The sequence below is a fragment of the Takifugu rubripes genome, chromosome 19 (assembly GCF_901000725.2).
Source record: "Takifugu rubripes chromosome 19, fTakRub1.2, whole genome shotgun sequence".
NCBI lineage: Eukaryota > Metazoa > Chordata > Actinopteri > Tetraodontiformes > Tetraodontidae > Takifugu > Takifugu rubripes.
Window position 1 is genome coordinate 8,030,619 of NC_042303.1, and position 14,886 is coordinate 8,045,504.

Sequence of the window (14,886 nt, forward strand, 5' to 3'; positions counted from 1 at the left end):
CTCTACCATCGTTCTTCTGGAACCTCCCTGATATCAGATGTGATCGCTGAGGCAGCTCCGATCACGAGAAAGCCTTTAAACATCTTTACCTGACACTATTTTTGCTCGTCACCCATGAAGAGTTCTTATCTTACACGTGTCACGTGTGTGTGAATTAATGATGCCAGTATGGGTGTATGTGTGGTTGTGCTGGTACCACCTGTGTGGCTGCAACAACAATCAGGCCTAATGAAGCGGGGGCTCTTAGCGAGATGTTCTGCTCCATAAAGCTAAAGGCAGAGAACTTCTGCACCGTCTGCAGCCGGAGTGAGCTCATCGGGCAGACGGCGTGCTGTTGACACAGCCCGTTTCTGGCCTGTAAATAGTGCGGTTGTGCCCATGCGAAGCCCTTCTGGGGGCAGGGGGGGGGGGCAATATTGGGGTTGAGTGAAAACAGGAGCCCCAGCATTCAGACCCTGCTTCAATTCAGGGACACGGAAACCTTGTGAGGAACACAGTCTTTAATGAGCCGTAATGAAACTCAGAGGACCACGCAGGAGCTAACTGCATTATTAAATCTAAACGTCGAGGTCACAAGACGCTAATGCAATAAAAGGGCCTCTGCCGGTGATGAATGAGATTTTCTCTTTATTTTAGCTTATTCACAACATTTAAAAAACAGCCTTAGAAAAATAAAGTGACTCTGAGGGTTGTCCGGCCTCTGCGGGGCTTCCGTCAGATGTAGCCGATGATGTCTTTGCAGATTATTGGCTGCCGGCTGCCTGATTTCATGAGAGCTACGAAGTGGTAAAAGTCTGTGTCCAGTTCATTGATGCCTGAATGGGACTGGTGGAAAAAGGGCACTTTGGCTTGTGTGGTCATAACCGGGCAGGACAGACGTTTGGGGTCATCTGCAGCCCGGTGGGGGTGAGTGGAGTCCGTGGGTCTCAGCTTCACTCTGTCCTCCATGCTTTTAGAGAAGCCGGCCAGTTTCCTCCTCATGTTACCCAACAAGCCTCTGCCCAGCCTACGTCTGGGGTTTGGCTTCAGCTCGGCGGGCTCTGGACAGTCCGGCAAGTCCATCCAGTTCAGTACGAGGTCTGCAAAGCTGTTGTCGCCCAGAACCAAAGGCTGACGGTTGCGACCTCGGGTCAGTAACGAGTTCGTCCAGTCCTCCTTGTCACCGGCCTCGAAAGACGTCCACCTTTCCAGGCAGGCGTCAGAGGTGGATTTGGGCCGAATCCGTCCGCTCTGTGTTCTGGCTGTTCGGAGGCACGCTGAAGATGACACTCGAAGGTTCCTGGTCCGCCTCAGGACCACCCCTTCGTCCTGCCATGAAGCTTCGGAATAGCCTGAATCAAATTCCACACTTTTCCGGCTGCTGGGGGAACCCAAGCTGAGTCTGAGACTCAGGCCCAGTTGGCTGCTGCAGTTATCCTCCTCCTCCTCCTCCTCCTCCTCCTCCTCCAGAGGACTCACGAGAGAGCAGGCAGAGTCGTAGGTGCTGGCTGAGCTGGTGTCAGACATCCCCCGGTGTGCTCGCTGCTCCCGCTGCAGGGCTCTCTGCTGACAGGCCCGGGCCGCCCCTGAGCGACGCACCAGAGCCGGCAGCTGGGCGCTGATGGGGGCCAGGGGGCTCCGGGGTACGGGGCAGGTTTTCCGCAACTGCCGCAGGTCTTGCAGCGACCTCATCATGTAGTGCATCTGCTCCCGTAAGCAGTCGGCGGGGTCGTGGAGACAAGGCTGAGGAAAGGCAGACAAAGGAGACGGCAGTCAGGCGAAAGGTGGAGAAACAAAGGGCCGGAGAATAGATCAAGGAGATTCTGTCCCGGGCTCGGCTTCGTGGGCACGCCGAGACTCGCACTAGCCTTCAGTCACCAAACGGCGCCTGTTTTTTTTCTCTCGATTGAACGCGGTAAAAGCCAGGTGACCTGCCGATCAAAGCTCGCGTGTCCGTTAAGGTTCTCGACCACACCAACAAACGCCAGGGAACGCCCGCTTCGCATTGACTCCACCGTGATTCACAACAAACGGCTGCTACAACAAAGGAAACGGCAAAAGTGTCCAACCTGAATCCTTCGCCAGCAAGTGACACAAGCAGGAGGAACCTGCAATTGGATCAAAGGACAAAGAGGACTGGAGGTGAGGGGGCGCGTCTGGCGATGAACTCTGGAACATTTGGGACTTGGACGGCTCAGAAACACGCGCGTAGTTTGTAGATCTGTGCGTGTGTGTTTGTAGAGTGCAGCCTCCTAAACCATCTGACCCCTCTGCAGGACCTTCTGTACCCTCGAGGTTTCCATCGTAACACTGTCAGATGTTGCAACGGCCTGAGAAACTACCTCGTGCCCATAAATCTTCCACCAATAGAAGCAGGGAGGCCGTTGCCTCCACGGAACATGTTTAGTTGCTTTGCTGCAATAATAAACATGAGCTCCACTGCCCCCTCGGAGCCAGTTAAACATCTCCATCTGCAGCCTGGGAATCAGCTGTCAAACTTTAAGTGAAACAATGGACTGATGAGTTCAGTCCGAGGAGACCTCTGAGCATCACTGCTGGCACATTCCGTCAGCAGATGTTTTGTCCATATGATGAAGCACCGAACAGCTGGATGCATGCAAACATTCCCCACGTGAATCAATAATATTGATAAAATGATAGTGATAAAAAGACAAACTCACCATCTCTTTCCCTCTCATCTGGGAGCCTCAGAATCTTTAAAGCAATAATAAAAGCTAGATCAACAACTTGTCAGCATCAATACAGAGTGGTAATTTAAAAAAAAATAAAATCTTACTCACGTCTAAAGTGTTAAATCTGATGCTGAGTGAGAGTCCAGGCTGTTTCAGCGCTGAGGATCTGATTCTGACTGATGCAGATGTGCTGACTGAAGCTCTGGCAGCCGCTCTCCTCCTTTTTACTGCCCCACGGCCTGCAGCCAATCACAGAAGGCCTGTACGAATCAGCCAATCAGAGAGGGCCCCCCGCTGAACCAGCCAATCAGAGAGCAGGACAGCCCCGCCTCCTTTCACAATCAAACTCAGCTGCACGAGGTGGTGGAAACGTAAATATGTCCGATTTAATATGCACAAGTTTGTTTCAGTTAACCATCTTACCTTTATCTAGGTTAATATAAAGAATATAATGTCTAAGATATAAAGAATTTAATGTCTTGTTTTTAACAGAAATGATGCATGTGTTTTATTCACTCCACTGTCCATACCTGTCCTGTGTTGTGTGTTATATGGATAAAAACATCATTTGTCAGAGCAGTTTGGAAGAAAAATAATGAAAATAAAAAGTTTTGGGACAACTGCCACGAAAAGTTGATGTGTTATCAAAGAGATTACATATAATTATGTGGTAAAGAAGCATAGAAAACCTCTGTATTGTGAAGGTGAGCTTCCACCCACAGAATGTAAATGAAACACAGTCAAAGAATTTCTTATCTTGTGTTTTTCTGCATCATAATGGAAGCACGTTGGATGTTAATGAGTGCGACCTGCAGTGTGATGGGGCTTAAAGCAGCGGGCCCATGCAGCTCTCATTCACTCACATGAAGCAGTCAATGGAGCGTCATGCAGATGTGATGGTGTGATGGGCGCCCTCGTCACAGCTGATGGGCTGCTCTTCAGCTGCAGATTTGTCTCCACTGTAAGTCCATCTTTCACACTCAGTCACTGGCTGCATGTTGTAACCTGTTGTAACCTCTCCTCAAAGAGATCTGTGGAATAAAATCCCCAAACTTCATATTGTTCGAGTGCTGCATTCATTTGGAACAAAATCTGTATTCATCTCTTCTTAAATCACTTTTTTTTACATAAAATCTTCACCACAATGACTCAGGATGGCCATTATAGTATTATTCTTACAGCCAGATTGTTTGTATTTATTTGATGTGTTTTTGCTTTGATATAAATGAGTCACAAATGGACCATGATCCAGTTCTGACTTTATAAAAAGTTGGAAAAATTATGAATCAACTGCAGACATAGCTGCACAGCTATTAGTTAAAAAACAGATGAGCAACTGGATACAGACGCAGCCAATGGGACATGCTTAAGACTAAAAATTCATCTGGTGATATTTTATCCTCAAGAGATTCTGTTGTTTTTGTAGTTAAGCTGTTGACAAAGGCTTTATATGATGATTTTACAGGCTCCAAATGACGTCATCACAACATGATGGCAGTTCTGGTATTTCCTTTCCTCTGGATCCTGTTTAGAAATGTGTAAGTGTTTTTAATTTTCCTTCTTTTTAGACTCCAACTTTATTACATATATTAAACACATAGTATTCTTCATACATGTATAAGGAATACTGCATCAATAAGGCCTGTGGGGAAAAGACATATCTATTTATGTTTTTTGCTTTAAAACATATTTAAATGTTCATCATATCTACGGATTGAATTTAAAATTGCAAACATTTCAGTGATTTGACTGTCTGTTTTTCTGTCCGTCTGAAGCGCGCAAAAACTGAGGTCAAATATGCCTGCAGCGCCATCTCGTGGTCATCCAGGTAGATTTAACTAATTAGTTATAAAAATTGGAATTAAACACCTGGAAAAGTAAATAAAGAAATATAAGTCAATCCTCTTGTACGGTTGTGAGCAGCTTTAAGCCATCGTCATTTCTTTAGAAGCGACGTCGACGTATTATGGATTTTGTATTGTTATGGGATGAATTTCAAGCCACCACTAGATGGCGCCATCCGTCCGAGTAAATATATTCAATCGATTTCCCCAAGTTGAACAGTCACGAGGGGTGCAACCTTTTCTAAAAATACCAAGACGGACAGAGTGGAAATAACAAAGTTACAGCCGAAATTGGATCTCAAAGAGATTATTTTTGTGCATATATCACCGTTGATGGCACGTTGTGTTTTCGAAAGTATAATTAAACGTGTAATTATAATCAGGAGTCATGCGCGTTCATGTGGATTAAAAAAAACCACCACTGTAACTGGAGAAAAGTGGAAGTGTTCTCTGCGCGCTTCCTCACCCAGCAGCAGAAGAGGAACCTGCAGTTTCCCCGCAAATGTTATATAAAATTTGATGAGAAAACCGCCTGGGGCCGGTCTTTCCCACTGCGAGCTGTTTATAGCCTCCGAAAATTCCATTCCTGCTGCCGTTATGCGGATTCTGGAGCGGTTTGGAAATGCAGCCGATTCAAAAATGAAAGATTGTTCGGAAGTGGTGCCATCATGTGTTATTAGGACGCAGAAAATAACCAATGTTATGAGCTCTGAATTCAAATATTTACAGATACAGATGTGAACAATTTGGCTGTGGAGTAATTTACCACAATAAATTACACTTTGCACAACGACCTTTGCTTCCATGTCCAGAATTTATATGGATATATTCATTTTCTCACCATTCATGTCTATTTCTAAGTGTAGTTTTGTAGCACAATAGTCATCTTGACCCCCCCACCACCACCACCACCAAGAACCCAAAAACGCCACCATGAAACGGAAGAAACAGGCAACAATCAGGTGATCTCTACTTTTATTTAAATTAAACCATATAGGTCTTTTAAAGCATTTTAATATTTACCAAAAACACTAACTTTTTGTCAGAATTAGATTTTCCTCATATTAATATTCACTATATATTTGTAGGTGCTAGGAAGAAAAATGGAAGAAAAAAATAAAGGCGCACAATCGGTCAACAGCACTGAAAGCCTATCTAGGAGATGTCTGTAAACAGAAGTCAAGGCACAAACATACGGCAACAGACACGGAAAACATATTATAAAAAGTGAGAAATGTTAGGTACAGACAGAAATTTAAATATCAGTTAGAATTTGTCACGATTTTCCCTGGCATGTGAAGCTCTTTTTTCCTTTTCTCCGTTTTATTTCCCCATTTCGTTTCATAGGAATGTTAGCTAAAGTGTGCAGATTACAGAGCTAATATTTGAATCTTGAGTCATGCAGAACGATATATGCTGCGGCTATGAATGCTATGTAAACATTACTGAAAACAACAAAAGCACTTTCCTTTTTCCATCAGATTTCGTCCATGCCCGGTTTTTATTTCTTAAAAAATAAGCTTCATCTGATTAAAAATTTTATTATTTTGCACATCTGAATTTCTAAAAGTAAAATAAAGGCATTTATATATATATATATATATATATAAAAACAAGGTTCCTTTGCTTCTTTTATTAACTGAAAATTAAGGAGAAATAACAGTAAAAGTGAAATAACATGATTTTTTTTTGTCATTTTTTTGTCATTTTTCGTGATCATAGCCCAAAGAGTTAACCATACGCGTGACCGGATCAGCAATCGTTGAGAGTCAACAAGGCTCGTCGGGTTCTCAGTCTCTTAGGTGTCTTTATAAAAAGCAGATCAAAGCAGAAATGGTGGTTGGCCAGTGCAGTCATTCATGTGTTTATTCCCCTTTTATGGTCTCCACAACTGTTCAAGTAATCTGAGGAGTCAAAAAAGAAAAATCCTCGTCAAACAGTCTTTGCTTTATGACGCCCGTTTCGTTGGACTGCTGCACTCACCTTGACTCTTCCTCAGGTGGGTGTTCAGAAAAGGCCGCAGTCCTTCAGGTTGTTTTTGATGATGACGTCGGTCACGGCGTCGAACACGAACTGCACGTTCTTGGTGTCGGTTGCGCAGGTGAAGTGGGTGTAGATCTCCTTGGTGTCCTTCTTCTTGTTGAGGTCCTCAAATTTGGTCTGGATGTAAGCCTGGGCCTCCTCGTACTTGTTGGGGCCTGTGGAGCAGAGAGGCAGCCTGAGAACGTGTGGAGGAACCCAGGATGGGACCTCCGGTAACACAGGGGGCAGCAGAGCGCCAGGCGACGGCTCTGGTACCACCCACCACTGTGTCTCCAGTGGGAAGGAGTGTTCACACTGTACCGGAGTACTCGGGGAAGCAGATGGTCAGGGGGCTGTGGGCGATCTTCTCCTCAAACAGGTCCTTCTTGTTCAGAAACAGGATGATGGAAGTCTCCGTGAACCACTTGTTGTTGCAGATGGAGTCGAACAGCTTCATGCTCTCGTGCATCCGGTTCTGAGTGGGTCGGGCACGAATGGGCAGATGAAGAGATTATTTGAGAGTGCATGTCAAAGGGAAACAAGCTCGCCGCGTGACACCCCCCCCACCCCCCAGCTATTTTAATAACTGTGGGAACGGGCCGGGCTTAAGCGCGCGCACGTGTACCCCGGACTCACCATCTCCTCGTCCTCAGCCAGGACCAGGTCGTAAGCACTCATGGCCACACAGAAGATGATGGCGGTGACGCCCTCGAAGCAGTGGATCCACTTCTTCCTCTCCGAGCGCTGCCCCCCCACATCGAACATCCTGCAGAGACAGGCGCGGTAAACACGCTGGCTTTGAAGGAGCCGCAGCGGGAGAGAAACATTTTTCACGCCGACAGACGAGCCGAGCACTTTCAAGGTCTCCCTGGACATGCAAATGTGCTCTTTGTCTTCTCGGGGACACGGGGCCTCACTGGTCCAAGGGGCCTTAAAGAAACTGTATCATTAACAGACAGTGGCCTTTATACAGCATGCTAACCAGCTAGCCTAGCCTCTCCAAACCACTGGAGTTATGATAGCCAGTCACCGTCACCCTCCAATTCATCCAATTAGCGTTTTTAAACTTGCCTTAATGGGAACAAATGGACACTAGCTGTAGTGGACAGGCTGGACAGCGTCTGGCTGCCGGAGTGACTCACTCCTCTCGTGACGCCTCACCTGACCTACTGAGCAGTTTCACTTTGCAGAATTTGGCTGGTTTGAGCCAAACTTTGACTCCTGCAGACAGGCGGCCTCCAGGCTGAGTAAGCAGAGCTCGTTAGACTGGAGGCTGCTTAAACGCACACTCGTCTGGGAGCTTGGAGGGAAAAAAACCCCAAAACATTACAGCCCTGACAAGCTGCTGCTGGGTCTTTTTTTTTTTTTAATATAAAATATGAAACCGAGAGAGGAGGCAGAGAATCAGATGCAAACATGACCTCCATTTGCACTGAGGAGATGGAGAGACGTAACGTTAATATTTTACCATCTCCTCCTCGACCCGTTTACGTCGTGGATGTAAAGTCTCAGGTGTGTTCGGCTTCTGATGTTCCAAGTCCCTCCAGAATGCTATAAAACACACTCGCTTCACGCCCAGCACAAGGACAAGGGAGGCTCCTCATCTGGTCTCATGGTAGCGCGCTAATGTGATTACAAACATCACGCTTCCTGTTCTCTGAACTTATGGGACTTTACACGCGTGTGGGGGGAAACTACAGCGAGTACAATCAGGGACCTGTGACTCGGACATAAAGTCCTGCAAAGGCAGCTGTTCCTTAAAAGGGTCAGGACCAAAGGGACAAATACCAGAACTGAAGCAGCAGCGTGTCGGGAAAATACGTTCTCTTATGGTTTAAGTGGCCCTCTAACGGCCGAGTCAAGAGCTCACTTGAAGTGCAGGTCCTTGAATGTGAAATGCGTCTCCACGATGCCGGTGGTCTTCACTCGGGTCCTCAGCACGTCCTGCTGCGTGGGGATGTAATCCGACTTGGCTATCCTCTCCAGGTCGTTCAGGTAGCTGCGGGGAGGGGGGACGCAGACGTTAGAGGACTCCTTCATACGCTTGGTGTACTGGAGCAGGGCGGCGCGGCGGCAGATGCTCGCGGCCTGCGGCGTTCCTTCCTCAGAGGGAATCGTATTTTCCTGACCCATCGTCGCGCCACCAGCCGCGGCGGAACGCGACGCTTCTCTGCCCTCTTTGGAGCCAAAACGCTGCTGAGGTAAACCAGAGGGCAAAGCGTTCCCTCTGAAGCGACGCTGCGGCGCTGCCGGGAGGCCGCGCGCGACCATCGGCCATGATGGCCGTTATTATTTGACGTTAGAGAGAAAAGAAAGAAGCGGACGCCGGCTGGGCCGCCGCCGCTGCGGCGCCGGGCACGTTTAGTCTGAAGTCACAGCGGCGGAGATGAAACGGCGTCTGGAGACCTCCGGGTCGCCGCTGGCGATGACAGACACGCGACCTCACTCCCTCTCCAGGCTAAAAACCATGGTTACGGGGCCACTCGGGCTCCGTCGGAGCGTTCATCTGAATGCAGCGCCGGCTTCCTGCTGCAGCTGCTGCTGGATGAAGGCTGGGGCTCTGTTTTCACTGTGAAAGCCACCTCTCACCTCCCTCCAGCAGCCTCCTGCAATTACCCCCCCCCCCCACCCCCCCCCACCACCACCACCTCTGTTGTCATAATGGAGTGTTTTAACAACAAGGGGAACAAATGGAGCACTTAGCCATGAAGGTGGACACGGTAATTAAAAGAAGGGGGTGTGAGGCTGCTGTTGTGTGTGTGTGTGATGAATCAGACCCAAACTGGGCGCTGATGGGGGGACTCACTAGGCGGCCGAGTCGTTCAGCTGGTACTCTCGAGCCCGGGTGAAGCAGCTCTGGACGCCGCCGTCGGACCACAGCCGCTGGATGACTCTGGACAGGTCGTCTGGCAGGATGCCCTGCTCCTCCGCCGCTGCCGACAGGGCGAACAGTTGGCGGGCGTCGTCCTGGCAGAAACACAGCGCTTCGCTTAGATCGCCGGGCTGATGAAGGTGCGAGGGAATGTTTTCGTAGCACAAAAAAAGGCGGCTGCACGCTTCCAACGGGGGAAACCAGTATGGAGCCTGTTTAAACGGTTTTATTTGCTTTTGGACAGGTGCAAACTCGTCTGATGGAACACAAAGTGGCCTCCACTTAAGTCTCGTCCACTTTCAAACACTATTTTCACACGTCTTGTCATTTTTAGCCTCAGACATACTCATTTTCCCTCGCGTGTGTCATCAGAGCCTCGTCACGTATGATTAGATCAGGGTGAGGCGGCCTGTGGAAGTGTCTCATAATGTTTGTGTCTGGCACAAACGTGGCATTTGTATAAAATTATTACACAGAAACTGTGGAAAAAGTAGGAATTATGGCTTTAACTGTGTCATCTCTGAATGGGATGTGGTTTCAGGCTCTTTTAACTGTATTATTAGCTATGAGCCAGTGTTAGCGTAGCCACACGAGGGCTCCGGCCTGTCAGAACACTCTGAATTCCCTCTTTTGAGAGATGGCAGATAAGAGCCTCGTCCAGACATCCGGAAAACCCTGGTTTTTACGATGGAACGTCTCTGGTTATGTAACGTGAAGCTCTGGCAGCCCTCAGAGCTCTGATCCCACAGTTTCTGACCATATTTAATAGGATAAACTCGTTGACGTAATCAGAGCAGTAAAACACGCCGTGATCAGAACTCATCCGTGCCATCGTGCATCTACTGGAAAACCTCGAGGGTGTGTTTTTCCCCACTATCCGAGCTGTGACTCTGCCGTCAGTCCCAGGAGCCGATGGTACCGGACGGTTTCCTGATGTTAATGTGCAGGCACCTGAAAGGTCACAGCTCCCTCCTCTCACCTCTGACCCTGAACGTCCGACAAGGCCCCTCCCACGCAACAGAATTCCTGGTATGAGTCGACTATTGGCCGACCCTTTCCTTCAGCTGAATGAACGCCAGAGATGACTTCATCCCACCTCACTTTTACTGCAATCCTGAAGGACGACACATCTCTCAAGTGCATTTCTTCAGCTTCCGCTTCCATTCATGCACAACTAAAAGTCCTCCTTCAATTTGATGTTCGAGAAACGACTGAATAACAAAAATAATGGATTTAAATCTGAATTAACCACACTGATTAAAAAAAGAACTTTAGCTGACAGTTTAGAATACAGCTGCAGGCCGAACACGTGCTTTAGTCAGAGTTTAGAGTCTAAAGTCAAATCTGGTTCCAGGACATTTGAAGCTCTCAGTAGGAAACTTCTGTGGGGAGAAATCAAGAGTCATTTGTAACGAGCGATCCGTTCTGCAGAAGCTGTCATGCGCAGCTAAACCCGACATATACCAGACATAAAAGAACTCCACATCCATGCAGTTCTTCTGAAGAGTCTTCAGGAAGTGAGGTGGGGAAAGAATGGGCAGAGTTAAAGAAGTCCATCAAATAAACCTGTCCACAGCAGTGCTCGCAGCATCCTGAAGTAACGCCGGCAGATTTTCTCATGCGACATTTACAGTTAGAAACCTCGATGTGGCCTCGTTTTCTCATGAATTCCATCAGACGTTAACACGTGCGACCTGGTGCCTGTGACCTCGGTGCCAGTCCAAACGCAGCCAACCCTGCAGGGCTCTGAAACAAGCTAACTTCCTTGATGGAAGCTGTGGCCCTGCACTCCGGGGAACATCCCTGAGCATAATCTTGGCTGCTCTGATGTGTCGGCTCAGGACAGGAAGCGAGGAGGAAGATTTGGTGGGTTTAAGCAGTGATGATGTCACGGGGCCAAGTGCAGCTTAGTTCCACAATATCATATAATACAGGCGCCTGGGAGCCTTTATTACCCTCGTTAATGGCCTTCTATTATCAGGCGACCAACTTTAAAGAGAAGGTTTGAAAAGCTTCCGCACTTTGGTTTTTAAAGGGTGGTTATAAATCCGGCCCTGCCGTTAGGGTGGCGCCCCGTTGGTGACACCTACCGCTCTGGCAGAGTCCTCGTAGTCGATCTTCAGGTTGGCCATGGCCTTGATGATGGCCATGATGGACTGGATTGTGTTGCTGTAGACAACCGCTCTGTACTGCTTACACTCATCCTCTGAATACCCGTCCTCGTGAATGATCCTGGAAACAGCGGAGGAGCACAAAGATGCAAAAATACCATCAAGTGAGATTAAATCACACACATACACTGAACATGTACGCGAGGCCGAACAGTCTCATCCTGGTCGTCTGATCTTTTGTCTATTAATGTCACGTTCGGGGCACACCGAAAAAACACAGTAATTAGGTGATTCGCAAAAGGGGCTGGACCCCCCCCCCATCTCCCAGTGCGTGTACAGTAAAGCAAATATTTACTTGCTTCTGGGGCTGTGGAAAGAGACGGCGAGAACACGACATGCGGTTGAGAAAGCATGAGCCGAGACTGAAGCTGCTGGGCAGGGGACCAAAGAGAAGCCTCTCTCCTCTGTCCTGGCCCAGCACGTGCGTGCGTGCAGCCAGCATTTCAATGGCTGCGCTGAATGAGCGCTCATTAGCATGCAAGTGAGCCGACTGTGACACGGTGTAGAGAACTGGGAGATCAATGTTTTCCCCTCATTCAACCCACACTTTCGCTAATTTCACAGCACAAGCCTGTGACTGATGTTGGTTTTAGCTCCGCATGCAAGGGCAGCATCCCTTTCCTCCAAAAACAGTCCAAAAGCATATTTCTTTTAAAATATGCCAAATAAAGGAGCCCATCTCTCACAGAAAAACAAATACTTGTGTGTTAAATCTGTTAAATACAACAAGACATGTTGGGAAGCAAGTGGGCTAATCTGGGCTGATGTTTTCTACTGTATGGACTTCCTGTGCTGCTCCACGTCCATATTTCATTAATCTTGGTTAAGAATAGCTCATTCGTCTCATGTCCGACTAGGCTGACATCTTGGTTACGTCATTAAACGGGGACTCAGACGATGACGGCGTCAGATCTCGGGCCTCTATTGTTGCAGGCAACTTGACTCAGGATGGGGAATATTCCTCGCTGGACCTTTACCGTGTCATTAATCCCCCCACAGCGTCATTTCTTGAAAAGTATCACGTTATTTGCTTCATTAAAAGTCTTGTCTCACAGTGCTTCAGCTCTACACTCTAGACAAAGCTCAGGCTGTTGGATCAAAGTCCCAGGCCCAGTCTAAAGGTGGTTGGGACCATTTCTAACACCACAGGCTCCATTTGATCCCATTCACAGATGACCTTTGTCACCTACTGTCCAATCAATGATTCTTTCAAAAGTCCCAGAAGGCCAAACAGACAGGTTTCAGACAGGAAAACATAGATTAAATAAAGGTTTCTGATAAATTCCCAGGATTTTCCTTTCAAAGAAAAACAGTATTTAAACCGAATGTCCACTCAAATTACTGAACAAATAAGATGCACCTACAGCAACTATAAACATCTGTTCGTGTTCGTGTCTTTTCAGGTCGATTCACTCTAAACTGAGCACAAGTGCAGCCCAGCTGAGAGAGAGGGAGAAAAAAGCTGAGATTGTGACTCACAGGGTCTGGAAACTCAAAGCTGCGCTCTGGTCTCTTTTCTTAGAGCAGAACTGTAAATATTTTAGTAAATGAGATGTTTTGGATCCTTCCTGCCTCAACTGTATCCACAAACCAACCTGAATCGCCGGCTGACACAGTGCCCAGGCTGCTTTATTCCCCATTTTCCCATCCAGCTGCTGCAATAAGTTTGGTTCACTTTCCTGTTAAAGGCCTTTAGATGCAGAGAGCGAGGCATGTGTGTGTGTGTGTGTGTGTGTGTGTGTGTTCCTGATTCGGCGGCATGTCCTACAACAGTTAGTATACTGTAACTATTGGTGGGTGGAGACAGAAGTGGACCCTAACTGGAGCCGTCAGGAGCCTCCTGCTCTTCAGGAACGCAGCATCAGTATAAACTACAGAATAAACAGTGAGTGTGTTTACATGCACACAAGGAAACCAAAATTCCTCCGGCAGTTCGATTACATAAAATAATACTATTTACGCCATTCGAGCGAGAAATGTAGTCCGATTACGATGCGTATGTGCACGCAACTATTTACCTGACAAACATTAACACCTTCCTAACGAAGTAAATGCAGATGCAAAGTCAGAAATGATCAAAGTGCGTAAATATTTAGGTGTGTTTAAATGTTCTGAATGGCCACGTGCAAGATTCTGACATTTTGTGTGTGCGCGTGTGTGTGTGTGTCGACTGTTGTCAAAGCAGCGGCAGGGTTAGAAAACCATACATCACAGTGTTAATGTAAACAGAGCTCAGCGAGAGAGGACTGCACTTCCATAATCCCAATAACCTATATTTTGGGCTTTTTTGTTCATGAATGAGCCGATAAGTTGATGCAGCAGCTGTATTGGCAGCTAAAAGCAGCTATGATTCAAAATGACAACAATGGCAGAACTAATGGGGGGAAACGGTGTGCTGGAAATACTGTTCCTCACTTTCACTGACCCTAATGACCTCTGAGGCTTGTTTACATTGGAAAAATTCTACCAACTGCATGGAAAAAAACCCTCTGAAGTGATGAGGTCTGATGAGGAATCCGACCGTATAGAAAAACATGAATTGATTTGTGAGTGACGTGACACAGGCATTTATAATAGCGCCGTCATCTTGTGTTAATTCATTCCTGACTTAAAACGTGATTGCATGTTGGTGGCGTTAGAAGAGATGAATTGGTCACAGCTGAGGAGGAAAAGAGAAACAATGAGCAGTTACTCACTTCATCTGCTTCACAATGGTGCTCTTCCCCGACTCTCCAGCACCTGCACGGGGAACAAAAACAGGCAGAGGTTAAAAATACACTTGCATTAGCTGGAAAATGTAAACAGGCAGCTAATGAGACCCTCTCACATCTGGACCAACCCTCCTCTCCCTTTACTTCCAGACCTCCGCTCTCACTCTGCCGCTGAGCTCGAGACTGGGGCAGGTCACAAGGCATCAAGAGGAAGGAAAAAGGTGGTGGAAGACAAAATGGAGTGAGCCAGAGTCATGTCGCGCCTAGCCGGCATCATTTTGATAGATAGCTGCTACATAACACTAAATGAACTATATAAAAATGTATAGACCGAGGCCACACCCACAACTTTTATATTCCTAAATCCATTAAGGCAAATTTATAACCGGGAACGATTTAATGGAAACATCTTGGGCGGACAGGATATGTGCTTTTCTTATCCACTGCTATGTTTATTCCAACAGCCTCGGGCGACCAGAGAGAGCTCATCTGCCACAAGGAATCGACACACACATGCACACACACCCAGGGGTGCCTGTCAGTACACTCTCCAGTCCTGCTCGCCCTGGGTGAAGTCTTTCTGGGATGACCCTC

At 47.4% G+C, this 14,886-nt stretch overlaps 2 protein-coding genes across 2 annotated transcripts in view; both read right to left on the reverse strand.

Annotated features, from left to right (window-relative positions):
* Window positions 1-485: 485 nt before the first annotated feature.
* Window positions 486-2,904, reverse strand: LOC101066218 (PAK4-inhibitor inka2-like). Its single transcript, XM_011613764.2, has 3 exons — window positions 2,781-2,904; window positions 2,661-2,694; window positions 486-1,722 (listed from the first exon to the last, which is right to left on the reverse strand). The coding sequence occupies exons 2-3, from the start codon at window positions 2,676-2,678 to the stop codon at window positions 715-717; spliced, it is 1,026 nt and encodes a 341-aa protein (XP_011612066.2). The 5' UTR covers window positions 2,679-2,694; window positions 2,781-2,904; the 3' UTR covers window positions 486-714.
* A 2,570-nt stretch (window positions 2,905-5,474) lies between these two features.
* Window positions 5,475-14,886, reverse strand: part of LOC101079922 (guanine nucleotide-binding protein G(i) subunit alpha-2-like) — a 28,398-nt gene continuing 18,986 nt past the window's right edge. Inside the window, exons 2-9 of the mRNA XM_003973167.3 lie at window positions 14,278-14,320; window positions 11,501-11,642; window positions 9,345-9,505; window positions 8,409-8,537; window positions 7,175-7,304; window positions 6,860-7,013; window positions 6,500-6,714; window positions 5,475-6,420 (exon numbers count right to left, since the gene is read on the reverse strand). Coding sequence (XP_003973216.1) covers window positions 6,524-6,714; window positions 6,860-7,013; window positions 7,175-7,304; window positions 8,409-8,537; window positions 9,345-9,505; window positions 11,501-11,642; window positions 14,278-14,320 — 950 coding nt within the window. The 3' untranslated portion in view covers window positions 5,475-6,420; window positions 6,500-6,523. The remainder of the gene's footprint in view (window positions 6,421-6,499; window positions 6,715-6,859; window positions 7,014-7,174; window positions 7,305-8,408; window positions 8,538-9,344; window positions 9,506-11,500; window positions 11,643-14,277; window positions 14,321-14,886) is intronic.